The sequence below is a fragment of the Crocuta crocuta genome, unplaced genomic scaffold (genome assembly GCF_008692635.1).
Source record: "Crocuta crocuta isolate KB4526 unplaced genomic scaffold, BGI_CrCroc_1.0 scaffold44, whole genome shotgun sequence".
NCBI lineage: Eukaryota > Metazoa > Chordata > Mammalia > Carnivora > Hyaenidae > Crocuta > Crocuta crocuta.
The window spans coordinates 2,118,381-2,135,345 of NW_027530179.1; the positions used below are offsets into that span (position 1 = coordinate 2,118,381).

The 16,965-nt window shown below is 44.7% G+C and overlaps 1 protein-coding gene across 7 annotated transcripts in view; it reads left to right on the forward strand.

The window, feature by feature from the left end:
• Positions 1-16,965, forward strand: part of ADGRF5 (adhesion G protein-coupled receptor F5) — a 104,905-nt gene that overhangs the window by 37,836 nt on the left and 50,104 nt on the right. For all 7 annotated transcript variants that reach the window (XM_077764833.1, XM_077764829.1, XM_077764832.1 and 4 more), the window contains exons 2-3: positions 9,723-9,848; positions 16,603-16,657. In XM_077764833.1, the coding sequence (XP_077620959.1) occupies positions 9,747-9,848; positions 16,603-16,657 (157 nt within the window). In that variant the 5' untranslated portion in view covers positions 9,723-9,746. The remainder of the gene's footprint in view (positions 1-9,722; positions 9,849-16,602; positions 16,658-16,965) is intronic.

Sequence of the window (16,965 nt, forward strand, 5' to 3'; positions counted from 1 at the left end):
GCCATCCAGGCGCCCCTCAAATGTTGGAATAGTTTAAACCATGTTGTAAATAACTGCTGCCCCTCAAGCCCCTGGAGTGTCCAGAGTGACCGCCGACCCCCTTTGCCTCAGCCACCCAGCACTCGCACCATCCCGAAGACCTACCCACCTTCCAGAATGAGGGCCCCCTGCTCCTGCATAGTGACCAGAAACAGTTCTGATTGGTCCATTACTTTCTTTTTAATGTTTACTTTTCAGAGAGAGACGGAGACAGGGTGCGAGCAAAGTAGGGGCAGAGAGAGAGGGAGACACAGAATCTGAAGCAGGCTCTGCACAGAGCCCAATGCAGTGTTGCAACCCACGTACCACAAGATCATGGCCTGAGCCGAAATCAGAAGCTCAACTGACTGAGCCACCCAGGCGCCTCTGGTCCATTACTTTTATGATTAACACTCTAGTATTCTATTGAATCTCACCCAGTGGAAGGTAGAACCACAGATCTGCCAGGCTTGGCTCCAGAGCCAAGCCCTCTGCTGCTCAATACATCCCTGCAGCCAACCACAGGGCTACCCTCCATCATAGCCAGAGCACACCCCTGGCATTGTTTTGCCGGGACTTAGGGGAACCCCTTCCACACAGTAAATGAAAGTAGGAAAATCAATGCGATAAGAGCAGAGTTAGGAACTTCATGTTTTCATAAAGATGGCAATCTCTTGCTTAAAGGTTAAAACCCTCCAGGGATTTACAACAGGGAAAGAAGTGTAAAAGGTTATCAACACCGCGCACATGGGCAGTGTGTTTTGGAAAACTTGACCCCATTGTGTACAAACAAATGTTCTTCTGTAATCTGATAGTACCGAGCCACCCTGACACAATGCTGTTGCAGGACCTTATTTCAAGGAAAGGGAAAATTAAATAGAAAAAAGAAATGTTCAAGGCAGTCCTTTAATTGGTATTGTGTTTCGTGTTTGTGTTAAATAAATATTTAGCTTATCCTTCTGCATGTGTGAGGGATGAATCATCTAATTAAATAATGTCAGCAAAGATAAGTCTTGTCACCTCTGCAGTGGAAAGTACAGATCTGTGAAGCCAGGCTCTTAAAGTTATACTTGAGGATTTTTAATCCTCAAGCTCAGGAGGGAGATTATGGCTATACCCTGCGCCTCACGGAGATGAACAAAGAGTAATACTCACAGCAGAATTTGCCATCGAAAATTCATCGAAAATTACAATGTAGCATCTGCCATCAAAAGGAATCTGCTTTGACTTATTCTCCAGTAAAATGATGTATGTGCCTATCAGTCTCTCACCTACTATTTTGATCAGAAGTACATGTTTAAAAAATAGCCACCTGAATGTATAGGCAACATGTTCCCCAGAACATGCAAAGCAGTACACAGGGAGATAGGCAGGTGGCCTCTTTCAAAGGGGACAGTAACTTGTCTCATTGGCCAGCCATAGGCCAAGTTTTCGTAAGAGGCATGGCTTCCCTTGATAGAGTCCTTACGTGCAATACATTGAGTTCCTTTCTTAAAAAGAAAGTCACACATATAATATCACTACTCTGTGCGGCATGAAGGCCAAGTGGGTTACGTATGGGAGGACCCTCCACTCTCTCTTTCACCTTGCAAATCTCCTAAGTTGTATACACTCACCGTCACTCAACTCCCACATAGTCTACAACTGCCCCCAGTATGACTTCCTCCCTACTCACTCCAAGGAGAGCCCCCTTGCTGAGAACATCTCATGTCTCCAAATCCAATGGGCAAAATCAGCCCCCTTTCACCACCACTGGACGTAATTGTGACACTCTGCTTCTTGAAGCCTGGTGTTCCCTGGTTCTGGACTTTCTTCTAACCTTGTTTCCTTCCTGTCTCTCTGGTCTCTCATTCCCAAATGTCTTGGTTCAATCGTCTTCCTTGACAGGACCTCTGGTTGCTGGAAATCTCTGGGCCTCAGTTCTTGGCTATCATCTCTACTCTCTCTACTGTCTTCCTAATCAATCTTACCTCTCCTGTGGTTGCAATTACCCTGCCTGTCCTGGCTCCTGCTCACCTCACCAGCCCTCCCATATCCACCCCCTGCTTCCTTTTGGTGTTCCAGCCACTCTGACCCATTTTCAGTTCCTTGAATGTGCCATGCATTTCTCTACCTCAGGGCCTTTGCATATGATCTTTGTTCTGCATGGAACCCTCAACCTCCTCTCCCCCTGTCCTCCCTTTTGTTTTTAGCTAATTCCAACTCACACTTCAGATTTCAGTTCAACTAAATACTTCCTTCAGGATACCTTCCACAGATCCCCAGGATCAGGTCATGTCCCTCTGTTAATAGATTTTATTAGACAGTTCAGCACAGTGGTTAAAAGGACGGGCTCTGGAGTTAGACTTTCTCAGTTCACATTCTGGCTCTGCCACTTACTCTGTATGTAATTTGGGGGAAATTATTTAACCATTCTGTGGCTCAGTTCATTTGATATCATAGTGTTAATTAGATATTATATTAAAATCCCTGCACTGGAATTGCTATGAAGATTCAAAGATTTAATACAGTCAATGCTCAGCTCAGTGCATGGCACATAGTAAGTGCTCAACAACATATTAGTGTTATGATTGCTTTCCTTGGTCACACTTTCATGGTCGTGGTTAAACAGTGAATGGAGGGACAAATCCTTTAATGATGCTCATCTACTCCATTAGACTCTAAGCTCCATGGAGACAGGGATCATTTGCTTGTTTTCTGCTGCTTTCCCTAACAGAACGCTTGGCACTTAGCAGGACTTAATAAATGTTTTTCCAGTGAATGAATCCTTACTCATGGATACATGAGTAAGGGAATGAATAGATTTGCTTCAAGCTATGCTTACGACAATAAGTCTAATACAAGGAGGAAGGTTAAGGACCTAGATTAAGCGCGGGTGTCAGAGGAAATAGAGACTATTTATAGCTAAGCAGATCAAGGAATGTCCAGTCAGGAGGCAGTTTTTTCCTTGACATCGAAGGATGGATCGAACTGGAATATGCAGTGATTATCCTGAGGCCAAGGGGCAGGGAAAGATGGAGATTAACAAACCAAGTAAATGGTAGGATTACTTTGGTTTTGCCAAACACTGAAAGATAGTTTGACAATAATAACTGTTCCTCCCCACCACCAGAATTGATTCTCAAAGATTAGTTTTTGCATTTTTACTTTGGCACAGACACCAGAAAACCTCTTACACTATTTTCAATTATGAAAAAATCAACCACCTTCAGTAGTGAAAATCTGATAGATGCTTATTATATATACTTGCTCTGGAATATAAAATCTAGGTCATGGAAGGCCTTGAGTATCAATGAAAGCAACTGCCTTTACTTGGAAAGCAATGAGGAGCTGAACAGGGAATAGCATGTGAGAAGAGCACTTCTGGAAGGTTGATCATGCGTCCATGTAGACAAGGGGGCAGAGAGGGAAAGAACACAAGCTATCGCAATGGTGTACGAGAAGGACAGTGAAGGCCTGAAGTGCATAGTAAGTCAGACGTGGGTTGGATAAATGCAAGAGATCATTATGGTTAGGCTCAGAAGCCTAAGTGATGTTTACCTTGGATTTGAAATAAATGTGAGAAATTGTAGAATCGTTAAACAGTAATGGGACTTCAGAGGACAACTTGAGTGAGCACCTAATAAATTACAGAGATCTGTACTTCTCATCATCATCTTTATGGCAATCACTATCCACAGGTCTATCATAAATGGCTCGCCTGACTGTAAGACAATATTATTATTTAGAATTCACGAATGCTTGCTTGGGTCTCCTGAGTCATGACTTTGAAGCACACAGCCCTTACTAGCCCTTGGTTTTCTCATCTGAAAAACTAAGGGGAGCCCACACTTCCATGGGGGCAGTGCTGGAACTAGAGATAAATTCTAATTTGTCTTCCAGTTTGGATTGTATGTCTTTTTGTGCTCTGTTCGGACACACCAATAATCCATTTTTCAACAGTCATCAAAAACATACTCAGAATAAGCACTCAATAAATATTAAGCCACAGACCAGAGGGCCACACTCACCCTTTTTAAATTTAAAAAAAGAAAAAAGAAAAAAAAGAATGGTATCATTGTTACTGAATTCTAATTAGTTTTCCAGGGCTGCCATAACAAAGTCCCACAAACTGGGTGGTTTAAACAGCAGAAATCTACTTTCTCACAGTTCTGGAGCTTAGAATTGGAGATCAACATGTCAGCAGGGTTGATTTCTTCAGAGGTCTCTCTCCTGGGCTGGTAGATGGTCATCATCTTTTGGGGACTTCACCTGGTCCCTCCTCTGTGTCTGTTTGTGTGCTAATCTCCTCTTGTTATAAAGCCACTGGCTTTACTGAATGAGGACCCAGTCTAATGACCTCCCTCTAACTTAGTTACCTTTTTAAAGACCCCATCTTCAATTAAGGTCACATTCTGAGGGACTGGAGGTTAGACTTGAACATACTCATTTTGGAGAGATACAACTCAGCCCATAACAAATTGCAGTGATGGCTGGGTCCTTTTGTCCTTCATGGGCATGACCTCTAATCTCCACGGCAATTCCATAAGTCAGGTGCTGGGATCCTTGTCATTCATACCAGCAAACTGAGGCTCGGTGGGGGTCAGTATCTCACCATGGTTACGGCGTGGTGGAGCTCGAGTCAGAACACAACCCTGTCTTGCTTCCAAGCTGGTGCCCTTTCCACTCTAGTCTACTACAGGAAAAAGGGAATTGCCCAAACCGTAATGCCACCAGATTCTCTTTCCAAGTCAGAGCAAAAATAGATCTGCCATCTTTGGTGCCAGTAATTGTTCAGGAGAACAATGCCCTCTGAGGGTCATGGCCAAGCAACTGCACAGTGGCAAGCTGCTCAAGGGAAGCTCTCGGAGGAGCTCAAGGGACTACTAAATCTTAGCCTTTGGGCTCTTGTTTCCTCGGCTGATGCTGTTCTCCTTCGTCTGAGGCTCTTTTCTTGTTGCACATGAAAGCATCACCCATCCTTCGAAGTCTGGCTACTGATCCTAATCACTCCCAAACTCGCCCAGCTTTCTGCCATCTTCAGCTCCAGGCATGTTTCTCACTTGCACAGTGCCGCTCACTTGGGAGATAGACCAACTTGGGGGTGGATCTGGCTCTGTTCATTACTAGCTGGGTGGCCTGGATGAATTCTGCAACCTCCCTGGGCCTTCATTTTCTCATCTGTGAATTAGGATAAAAATACCTACCTCACAGGGTCATTGTGAGAGGCAAACTAAGTGAGCTAACATATTTACTGCACTTAGCATGGTGCCTGGTACATTGTAGACATTTAGTACATAATGGTTTTTACATTGATGTTTTTTCAGTCTATGTTTCATGACTTTCCAATGGGACTGAGAGTTTCCTGGGGGCAAGGACCATGGCTCATTTCAATTTGTGAAGGCAGAGCACAATTTGGGGGCTGCAGAAAACACTCTATTTGCCAGTGCATAAGTGTGCAACATATTTGATACTGTATGAGACGTTGAACACAATCTTAAGTAACAGCCTTAGTTATTGGATTATATCAAAAAGTGTTGGGTAGATCACTTCGGAACCCACACTTCCATTAATCCATTCATTCACTCATCACTGGCCCCTTCCTAAATGCAACCCCTCAATATTCTCTTTCTGTGTAGGTTTTTTAGTAGAGAGTGCTATAGGCTGGTGATAGAAGGTACCAACGTGCAAGAGAATGTAGAAAGAGCAATAGATGGCTGAAAATATGGATCTGTAGACCTCAAACCTCCCTATGCATCAGAAACAGCTCTGGTAGATACAGAATTTCAGCTTCCACCCCCTAGAAATTCCAATTCAAGTGGTCTAGGGTGATTTTAAAACAACAAAACAACAAATGGAAAAAAAAAACCTAAGAAACTCCCCAGGTGATGATTCTGATGCACAGCCTGGGGTAAGAATGACTGAAGCAGATGATGTACAAATACTCCAGGAAACTTTCATCGCTAGGCAATGCTAAGGGAGGCCATGTGTGCTGGACTAGAGTGGGGAGCAGAGCCCTGGTCACAGAGGCTGAGCAAGTATAGGCTCAGATTGTCATCCCGCCTTCCTCCTCCCCACGAGGAGCCAGGAGAGTATGTGGGCTAGGGCCCCAGAGGACAAGGGCTGAGGCTACCAGAGAGCATGAAAAGGCAGAGATGTGTAGAGCTTAGGAAATAAATCATTTCCAGAACAAATCCCTCTCTTGCCCCATTTAGGTGGAGTGTGGACACACAACTTGGTGACTTTGGGGGGTAGGACCTCACAGATGTGGCTACTTCGTGAACATGCTTCTAACCTTGCAAAGGTGTGCAAGGCCATTTACTTCTCCTCCCCCTCCCCCAATAAAGTATGGGCCAGTCAGGGCTGATGAAGTGTTTCCAGGAAAGTGGGTGATTTTAAGCACTGGTGGTTCCTAAGATTTGGGAGAATAATTCACTAATGTGTTCCAGGCCAGTTTCACAGCAGCAGTTCTTGAGGCATAATCACTCTGCCAGAGAATGTCGTGATAGACTGTTTCAAGGAAGCCAGACTATCATCCTGCAAGTGCAGTGCTTCTGGGAATCCTGAGGGCTTATTCCTGGCATATGATGTCAGGGTGCTTGATTTCCCTCTCTCTGTTCTTTGACTCCACAGACAGGAAAATAGGGCCAGAGAAGGTCTGGAAGTTGCTCATCACCCCAGGGTTTGTACTGAGTATGAGATCATAATTCCCAGTTGGTTCTGAGATACAGCCAACTCATTCAGGTTGGTGAGTTTTAGTGGAGTATCCCAGACTTAGAATTGAAAAAGAGAAAGTAATTGAGAACATTGGATAATTTTCTTTCTTCTCTGCCCCTGCTTGTCTCTGTGTTTCTCGGTGGTTGTCTGCCGTTTGGTCCAAGAATATAGAATGAATATGGACCTCTCATAAATTTACAATTAAAGGGATGCTAGTGAAGATATATTGCCTTGAATGTGGGGTTCAACTTCGTGTTTTTGATTGGGTGAATTTGGACTTTTCCCCCATTAGCCAGGTTAAACAGCCTCCATAGCCTCCAATGGCTTCCTCACAGATGAACACCAGCTATGAGCTGGAGAGTTACTGAAAAATTATTGATATGGGTAAGGGAAGTTTGTCTTCAGTTATCTCCCGAAATGTAGGAATCCCAAAAGCTGAAATGATCTTCACCTGGTATCACGGTTCTGATTGGCCAGCCCCATACAATACTGGCTGTCAAACATTTTTAACATTACCTTCCCCTCAAAATGGTGGCATTCTTCTCTCAAGTGGAGAACCCACCCCTCACCCTTACTGTGTAAGCAATGGCTATGTACCTGTTCTCCTGCACTTGCACCCAGAGAACATTCCCTTCCCCACAGCGGGGTCCTTTCTACATCTCTATTGACTTGTGATTTTGTTGTCACCAAACATGTCAACAGAGTGTTGATTTAATCAATAACTGTCTCTAGGGAGGCTGGGAGAAGATGGGGATGGTGGGCGGTATTGGCCAGTGTCCTATACAAAAGGACCAGATATGACCACTTGAGGACATTATAATTCTTGCTGATTCTGACAGAAAAGCCACCACTGGGGGATGGTAAAAAGAATATGGAGTCAGCTTTCGTCCCTCTAATACCTGGGTCCCTCCCTGGCTGTCACGAGTCAAGGGAGGCTCATTAACCATTCAGTCACTGAGTCTCATCCCCTTGATTAACTGCTTCAATCCAGAACTATCTAGTGCAGAGTGCACTAAGGTGAGGCACAAGAACGTTACCTTGCCTCCTAAATACCCAGTTCATCCCAGGAGCAGCTGTTATCACCGGGCTCAGTCCGCTCAATACCCACAAAAGCCTGTTCCCTCCGAACAAAGAATCCGTTGCTACAATTGCCCTACAGCAGATGCATCTGGTTTAGATATCTATTCTCGCAACCTAAATTGCGAAGCACTTTCCAAAAGCCATTGAGTTGCAGAATTTTAAAAATGTATTTGATTGCCAGATCTGCAAACTGGGTCACTTTTCCAGGGCCTTATGCTTCCCTCTTTTCCACTGGGGAAAAGGAAAAGGAGGCAGCTGGCAGCTGGTGATTGAAACACAATTCTCCCTGGCATGTAGGTCTTGGCCACCATCTGTGTGTTATCCTGGCCACGATCCCCTGGCACTCCCTACAATGCCTGGGCCAAGGCCTGCCCTTCCTGATGGCTGCCCTCTGGGCTCCACTAACAATCAGGGTGAAACCACGGCAGTCTGCACCCCTGCGGCGTTTCATGGCTTTTAACAAATTAAATTTTTTTTAAGTTTATTTATTTTTGAGAGACAGAGAAAGTGCAAGTGGGGGAGAAGCAGAGACAGAGGGAAGGAGAAAATTCCAGGCAGGCTCCGTGCTGTCAGCAGAGAGCCCGACATGGGTCTCAAACTCATGAACCATGAGACCATGACGTGAGCCAAAGTCAGATGCTTAACTGACTGAGCCACCCAGGTGCCACAAAACCTTTTTCATCTTATTTATTTTTAGAGAGAGAGGGAATAGAGGAGGGACAGAAAGAGGGAGAGAGAGAATCCCAAGCAGGCTGGACACTGTTATCATACAAGCCTGGCACTGGGCTTGATCCCATGAACTGTGAGTTCATGACCTGACCTGAAACCAAGAGTCAGACACTTAACTGAGCCACCAAGGTGCCCCACGGCTTTTAATCATCTGAGGCTCATGAAAGTCTGTGAGAAAATTGGAGGAGGTATAATTATCCCCATTTCATAGATGGGGAATATTGGGCTCAGTGAAAGTAAGCGACTTTACTCAAGGATGTACCGTTTATGGTAATCCTGGATCTTAACACATATCTTTTGTCTCTTGGTCTAGTGCTCTTTTCATGAAAATACTTGGCTGTAAAAAAAAGTCGGTGTGGAAAGGAATCTGTACAAAGTAGTCTGTCTGGGTCCCAACACCAGAGAGGGTTGGGATTATGCAATCTGATATTCTACCTTTTAAATGCAGAGATGATGGATCTGGCCACCAAAAACTTCATCTCAATCACCAGCATTATAAAGAGGTTGCTGTCAAAAATCAATGCATAAGATGGGACATATTATATTAACATTCTGTGCTATTCACTATAATACTATTAAAGACTATCAAATACAGATAATATTGTTATGGCTAACTCCAGGGTTTTTCATACTAAGCGGTCCTCGCCTACTATTATGCATCATGAGGTCAATTTAATGGGTTGCTACCAGAATTAAAAGGAAAAATAGGGTAAGATAAGATACTATAGAATTGGAAATATCAGAGTGTGTTGTATGCAGCAAAGGTAAGTAGTGTTCTCTGAATCCTTTTGTTCATATGTTCTGGGTACTGGATCACGATGTTTAAAGAATTTCTTGCTGAGTAGTTTTTCCCTTTTTCTTGCTTTGATCCCTCTCTCCCCCCTTTCGCCTTTCTCCTTCCTTCTCTCTCTTTCTCTCTCTATATAGAAAAGGTACCCAATCATCTACTACCTTTGTCCTGTGTACAGATCTGTGTGCAATCTTCCCCAACCCTCAACCTTCTGGACATGATCATATCCTCAGCCCCAGGTCTGGAGCATAGACTGTCCTCTGTAGTTGATACTTTCATGCTCCTTCCATCCTCCTCTCTGTTTGCAAAGATCCTTGTGTAGCGTGACGCTCGAAACAGGGTTTGCTAGTCCTTTCTATGTTTAATAAACAAATTCTTCTATCTCTAAACCGTCATATTTACATTTCAGGCAAAGCAACTCAAACGTAAAGAAATGAAATCCCCAAGGAGAATCACGCTGTGCTGCATGATTATTGTGATTTATTTTTCCCAAGCTACACCGAACTTGAATTTAGAGTCTTTTGTTCATCCCTTGGTAAGTACATCCATGTGTGCTCTATTTTTCCCCATCAAATGTTTCTGATTTCCTGGGACCGTCGCAGACGGAATTTGCTTTAAAAAATGTTTTTTAGGGCCTTTGAGAAAATGTTGCAAATGCAAGGAAGGGGTGGCAAATGTAAACAGATTCAGGGTGTCTGCTGGGCTACAACTTACCATACGACATTTGTGCAAGTCAAGGGACCATCCCTCAGCCTTCCCCCTTAACTAAATGGCCACTTCTAGGCCAGAAACTCTACTTGGAAACTGACAACAATGACCAGAAGGCAGATTCTGAGGACTGGGTAGGACCCATGTTCTCAAAGCATTTATTTTACTTTATTTAATGTGAGCAATTTATTTTAATTTAATTTATCAGAGGAGAACACGTTTCAGAAGGGGTGTGTGTGTGTGTGTGTGTGTCACAATCACAGACTGATATAGCTGAAGGGGTCATCGATGTCATTTAAACTTTTTGCTGGCAAATCATCCAGGTTGTTTTGTTTTGTCTTTGGGATGTTAATGGGAGATTAGCTTAACTACAGAGGGTAATAAATACTCCCGTATTCCTTGTGGAGATTATTAGTTATTCTTCCTGAGGCCACTTGGTGCCCAGAGACAGGTCATGGTAGTGGTTTTGAAATCTAGGGAAACCTATGTAATGGCTTTCCCTAGCCATTTCTCTCTGTGGCTCAATTTCTTCACCTGTAGAATAATGTGAATAGTGCTGATTTCCGGATTGCTATGAGAATTAGATCAGTTAATATGCGTGAGATGCCTTAGGACAGTGCCTGACACGTCATAAAAGCTATAGTGTTGTCTACTATTACCCTTTCTCCTACTGTAATGCCATTTTTTGCTACCGATTTTTTTTTATAAACATTCTAGCACTGTTTTATTCAGTCTGCCACTAGTGTTAAGAGTTTCACTGGTAACTTGCGACATTATAGAACGTCTCTTTTTGCTCTTCTTGGTATTTTTAAAATTATTTATTTATTTTTGAGAGAGACAGAGACAGTGTAAGCAGGTAAGGGGCAGAGAGGGAGAGGGAGAGAATCCCAAGCAGCCTCCGTGTTGGTCAGCACGGGGCTTGATCCCAAGAACCATGAGATCATGAGCTGAGCCAAAAATCAAGAGTCAGGCACTCCACCAATTGAGCCACCCGGGCATCCCTCTCCTTGGTTCTTTTTAATTTTAATTCTTTGTCCCCTGTTTCAGCTATCAAATTTGTTTTTGTATTTGTGTTTTCCCGGTCTTTGTTCTTTGTTTCTTGTTTTGCCTTTAACAGACCACTTTGTGTTAATAGTTCTCCTATAAACAACATGTGTTTGAGGTTTTGATTGTTTATCTTTTCAGCAAAATCTGAGCAAATCTGACTTTGATGGGAGGAGTATAATTTATTCACATATAATGTCATATATAAGATGCTTGATCTCACTTTCGGGATTCTGTTTTAGGACTTGATACACTGCCTTCCTCTTTTCTGTTTTTGTGTCTTTCATTTGACCTAGGTTTGCTGTGTCTTTTCCATTACTTCTCTCATGACTTGGGAAATGTACCTTCTGTGCCTCTTCTCCCAAAATCCAGTGCGAGGTTCCCCTTGTGTGATCATATGCAGCAGCTTGCCCGGGTAAGCCAGAGAGAAACATTTACGCTTCCTGTGAATTCGCAGGGTCAGCGCCCAGCTCTAGTTACTCAGGCATGTGGACAGAAAGCCCGAGCCTGAGGTAATCTCCTCAATACAGTCACCTTGACCTCTATTCCAGAGTCTCCTGGCACTCATGGCTGCAGCTGTGCCCTCCCACTCTTCCTGGATGGTCCCCTTTGCGGTGGCCCTGACAACACCCCTCCATCTGTCTGAGGGCATCGACTGGTTAGAGGAGAAGCCGGTGACTTCCCAAGGTTGCTGGTGGAGTTCAAATTCCATCTTTCTAGAGACTCCCACCACCATCCCAGAGGGCCCCAGTTTTCCTCTCTAGATCTGCCTTTGAGATATAATATCTTCACACAAGCCAATGGCCGAAGACCCCCTCATTGGAGACATCCACCTGAACCTGCCTCGTTAGTCTGTACTGCCCTAAGCTGCCTCCCTCTCCCGTTCCCAAGGCTGGCCTTCGACCATTTTAAATGCAACATGTGCCAATGAGCTTTTTAAAAATATTGTGGCAACATACATCCCATTTACCATCTTAACCATTAAAAAAAATTTTTTTAATGCTTATTTTTGAGAGAGAGACAGAGCACATGTGGGGGGAGGGGGGGCGGCAGAGAGAGAAGGAGACACAGAATCTGAAACAGGCTCCAGGCTCTGAGCTGTCAGCACAGAGCCTGATGTGGGGCTCAAACTCACAAACTGCAAGACCATGACCTGAGCCAAGTCAGATACTCAACCCACTGAGCCACCTAGGGGCCCCACCTTAACCATTTCTAAGTTCGGGAGTGTTAAATAGATCCACATTGCTGTGCAACAACCCTGCAGAACCTTTACATCTTGCAAAACTGAAGATCTATCCCTGTTAAACAAGAACTTCCCATTCCCCCCTTTCCTCCTGCTCCTGAAACTGCTATTATGACTTTCTTTTTATGAGCCCCACTACTTTATGTACCTCACGTAAGTGGAGTCATCCACTGTTTGCCTTTTCGTGACTAATTTATTTCACTTAGCATAATGTCCTAAAAATTTACCTATGTTGTAATATGCGTCAGAATTTCCTTCCTTTCTTAAGTCTGAATAATGCTCCGTTGTGCGTATACCCCACATTTTGTTTATCCGTTTGCCCATTCATGGATACTTGGGTTGCTTTTATGTCTAGGCTATTCTGAGTAATGCTGCAGTGAGCCTGTGCATGTGCAAAGGCGGGGTGACGGGCTTTCAAAGCGTGATAACGGAGCTTCTCAAACTTCAATGTGTGTAGGAACCTACCTGCACAACCGAATGCAACGCAGATCTCAACTCAGGAAGTCTGGGGTGGAGCCCGGATGTTGCATTTCTGACAGGGTGACGTCATTCCTGCTCCGGGGGCGGCCTTTTGAGCCTCAAGGCAGTCGACACTCAACCTTGACATCATCGCTGAGGGCGAAGCCCAGCTCTGGCTAGCTTAGGAAATTTCCCCGTTTCTTCGTCTCCTTGAACCTGTTTCCTCTACATAATAAGAGAATAAATAGCATCTCCTTCATCGGTTTGTTATGAGGGTCAGACGTTCTCAGACCAACACAGAGCTAACACTTAAGATTTGGTGATTTGTTTACTTTTACTTTGCCAGCACATATGAACCTGTGTTAGGATGCCTTTGTGAGGAGATCATTATCTAACTGGAGGCAAAGATGTTAAATTGGGGATTGCAGGTCAAGGAAAAGAGGAGTGAGTGGCAGAGCCTTGGTGAGCAGAAGAGAAATCCGGTGACCCTGGAGCCTTTGGTGACTACCTTGTTTGACATCCTGTTCCCTGGAGTTGTTTTGTCTGTTTTGTTTTGTTTTTCTGCACACAAAATGCCACCTCTTATCCTTGACTGATTGTCCAGGCTCACTCCAGGCCACCCCTTCCCCCGCCCAAACCCACACACAATTATTTTAAAGTCATGATGTCCAAAAGTGGGTATTTCCTGGATTTGGTGACCTTGTGCCTTCTGGCTGAGACTTGGCCGTCAGGAAATCTCCTTTGGATGACCATTGTCCTCTGATGCTCATCTGGGTACCTCTACCTGGACAAGCAGAAGGAGGCCCTCTGGAGGTTCTGTTTTCTTCTCTGAAGTAAATACTCATCTGGGAAGATCTATGCTCCCCTAAGAGTTCTCCTCAGCACCCAGTGTTTAAGAGAAAAGGTAAGTGCTGGAGTCACAAAGGTCCCTGAACAGGAGGGACATGAGGACTCAGGAAGGCAAGGGTAGCCTCTGGTGAGACCCAAGCCAGCCTGACACATGGACACAGGCCGCTGCCAGAAACTGTACAAGCAGCTGGTGTGCCTGAGAACATCACTTTCCACAATGTGAGAAACTGAGCCTCAGAATCAGTGAATGACTTTTCCAACCAGGAAGAGAAGGAGATGGTGGGAATCGCTGCTTGGCGTGACTCTAACGTTTGCCTTGTCGAAATGCAGGCACCCTGACCTTGCAGCCCATCTCTTTGTACCTTCTCAAATCTGGAAGAGCCAAGGGTATTCACCATCACCACCGCCGGGACTCCTCAAGGATTTTATTGCTTTCAGTATTTTTCCTCCATTTTCCCCAGTGACTACAGGCCTTAAAATAAAAAGTGGGTCATTCTCACAAGAGGCTGTGCATCCTCACTGGCTGGACAACAGAGGCAGTCAGTGACAGAGGTACAGAGGCAGCCCTTTGCAGAGATGTCCCCATGCAGTTCCAGATAATCGCCATCAGGATGCAGGAAATGGTTAAAAAGTAGCGTTTCTCAAAAGATGGCCTCATGTCCAGAGATGTGCCCATTAAAAAGACAGTTTTTGTCACCATACCCCACACCTGCTAAACTGGGCTGAGGGAGACAAGGGAAGTGATCCTTATGGTCACAGATTGAAATGCTAGGTATGAGGGAATCGACTGCACCTTGATTTTTTAACCTCAATTCTTTAGTCCCTCCGGGGAATGTAGAAAATGAAATCTAGACCTTGGAGAGCTTCCCAAAGGTGACTGCCTGTGATCACCTTCTCCTGGGCCAAGTCCCCCAACCACAGCCCATGAGGAGTGGACAGAGAAGGCTTCCTGGTGGCTTCCCTCTCCCTGCCCCCAGGCCCCAGAGAGGATGCAGGCAGGAATGCAGTGGAAGAAGCTTTCCTTCTGCTTGGGCACAGAGCCCAAGCAGTCCCCCTGCAAAGCTGGACAGGAACCAGCCCTATGCATTGACTTTGCTCCTTTGTGGTTCCTGCGCATTTAAGTACAGCTAAAATAAGCCCACTGCAAACAAAATAGCAATTGGGCTTCTGAAATTCCAATCGTCATGCATCATTCCTCTATTCATTTCTTCAAGAACATTTATGAACTGCCAGGCACACCGCCCCTCTGCAGATCCTCATGGATGTTAATACTGTCATCGAAAAGAAGGAGGGGATAGGAAGAGGTAACAGAGAAAGAAGGGGTGCTAGGTAAGAGAGACTAGGTCACTGAGACAGACCCACAGTTTCCCAGGGTATCTCCTGACAACATCATTCAATGCCTTCGTGGACAAGTGCAAACACTAGAGCCAGGCTAGCTGAGTTTGGGTCCTGGTTCTGCCATTTAAAGGCTGTGTGACCTTAGGCAACTTATTTGACCTCTCTGCAACTGTGCTTTCTCATCAGGGAAATGTGAGTAATAATAGTACCTATACCTTAGATTGTCATAAGGATTAAATACCTAAGCACACATCAAGTACTTAACAGTGCCTGACGCAGGGGTGTTGGATATATTTTAGGAATTAATATTTTATAACTGCTATGAGGAGAGATAACTAGAAAAGAATGATAGATAACACAGATGGTAGAACGAGCTTTGCCTTGGGTGGTGATCCTGGATGTGTTGAGCTCATGGGAAAGGACGAACCGCAGAGGGTAGGGGCGATCTGGCTCTTCTATTGAGCCTTGAAGGGAGTTTGGATTGGCAAGCACATCCCAGCAAGGATGAAATAGGAAGCCCAGGTCAGGTCAAGGTGTGATTACTGGCTGCAGAATTGGCAGTGATCCCAAAAGCAAAGCCAATCAAAGGCAACTTTTAAACAAAGAAGCTGCATGATGACAGGAGAGCTTTCTAGAGTGGAAGTGTCAATGTGCAGATGAAAGCGTACATGTGAATGGTGCTTCTAGAAGATGGTGATGCTTTGGCCCAGAAGAGCACTTACCATGCCATCAAACTATTCTCAGTGCTTTACCTTTGTTAATCATTTGATCCTTATGACAACCTCACGAGATAGACTAGTTTTATTCCTATATTATAGATGAGTACCAAGGCACAGAGAGGTTAAATAACTTGCCCAAGTTCACACAGCCATTTAATAGCAGGGCTAGGATTTGAACTCAATGTCTGTAGGGCCCTTGCTCTTAACTATTATGCTATATGATATAATTCAAATTTATTAAAGGCTTACTTTGTGTCCCATGGCAGTTGATTTAATTCTTATAATGGTTCTGTGAGGTCAATGGTATTATTAATCCATTTTACAGAAAAGAAGACTGAGGCTCAGAGAGGATAAGTAAGTTCCCCAGGTCACATACCTAGTAAGTGGCACAGCCTTGTACCCAGGCAGTCTGTCTCCAGAACTAGCTCTCACAGCCCCTGCCGCAGAAAGCAACAATGGAAGCTTCCAGGAGAAAAGGGAACAAAGGAGGAGAAAATGACTTCTAAGCATGCACTATCTAAACAGTCCTAATGCAGCAGAACCATTAGGGTGGGGACAGGCTGAGGGCTGAGGAGAGATCGTGAGACTTGTCTAAGACTTATCACTGGTATGACTCAGGGTTCAAGTCTGAGGCAGACAGCACAAGTTAAAAACACCGTAATTTATATTTCTTGACCCGACTCAAACTACAGGAACTCGGAGAAACTTAGATATGGTGATTGGTTTCACACCTGGGCCCAGAGACAGGTCTATCAAAAGTGCATGCCAGGCCGTATTCATGCAGTTCCTGCCATCCACAGGGCACAAGGTGCTCACCGGGAATCCACAGCCCGAAGCTCAGCTCCTACACTTCAGGGCACGTGAGCAGAAAGCCAAGGAAAAGAGACGTCTCGAATCCTAACTGACAGTCTCCTACAATGTTCTTTCAGATTCTCCGTGAACATGAACTAGAGGGGAAGGAGCCACTAAGGCAAAAACGAGCAGGTATGTAAAATCTTTGCTTGGCAGTCTCTTCTAGTAAGTCCGATCAAATGGCATTTGCTATAACTTTCCAAACCCCGTGATCCATACAGTTCTGTCTCCGAGCGCATCAGGGGTCAGTTTCTAGAGACAATTACAAAAGACTGCCGCTCCCTACTCTACCTAATGACATTAAATGGATCTTAGCAACACATCACAAGCCCCTCACCTCCCCCCTCACTGCTCCTGAAATCCTGAAGAGGCTGTCCTCTGTGGCTCTCACTTCCTAACCTTTCAAAAACACCCATCTGATCCTGCCATTTTCCTACGTA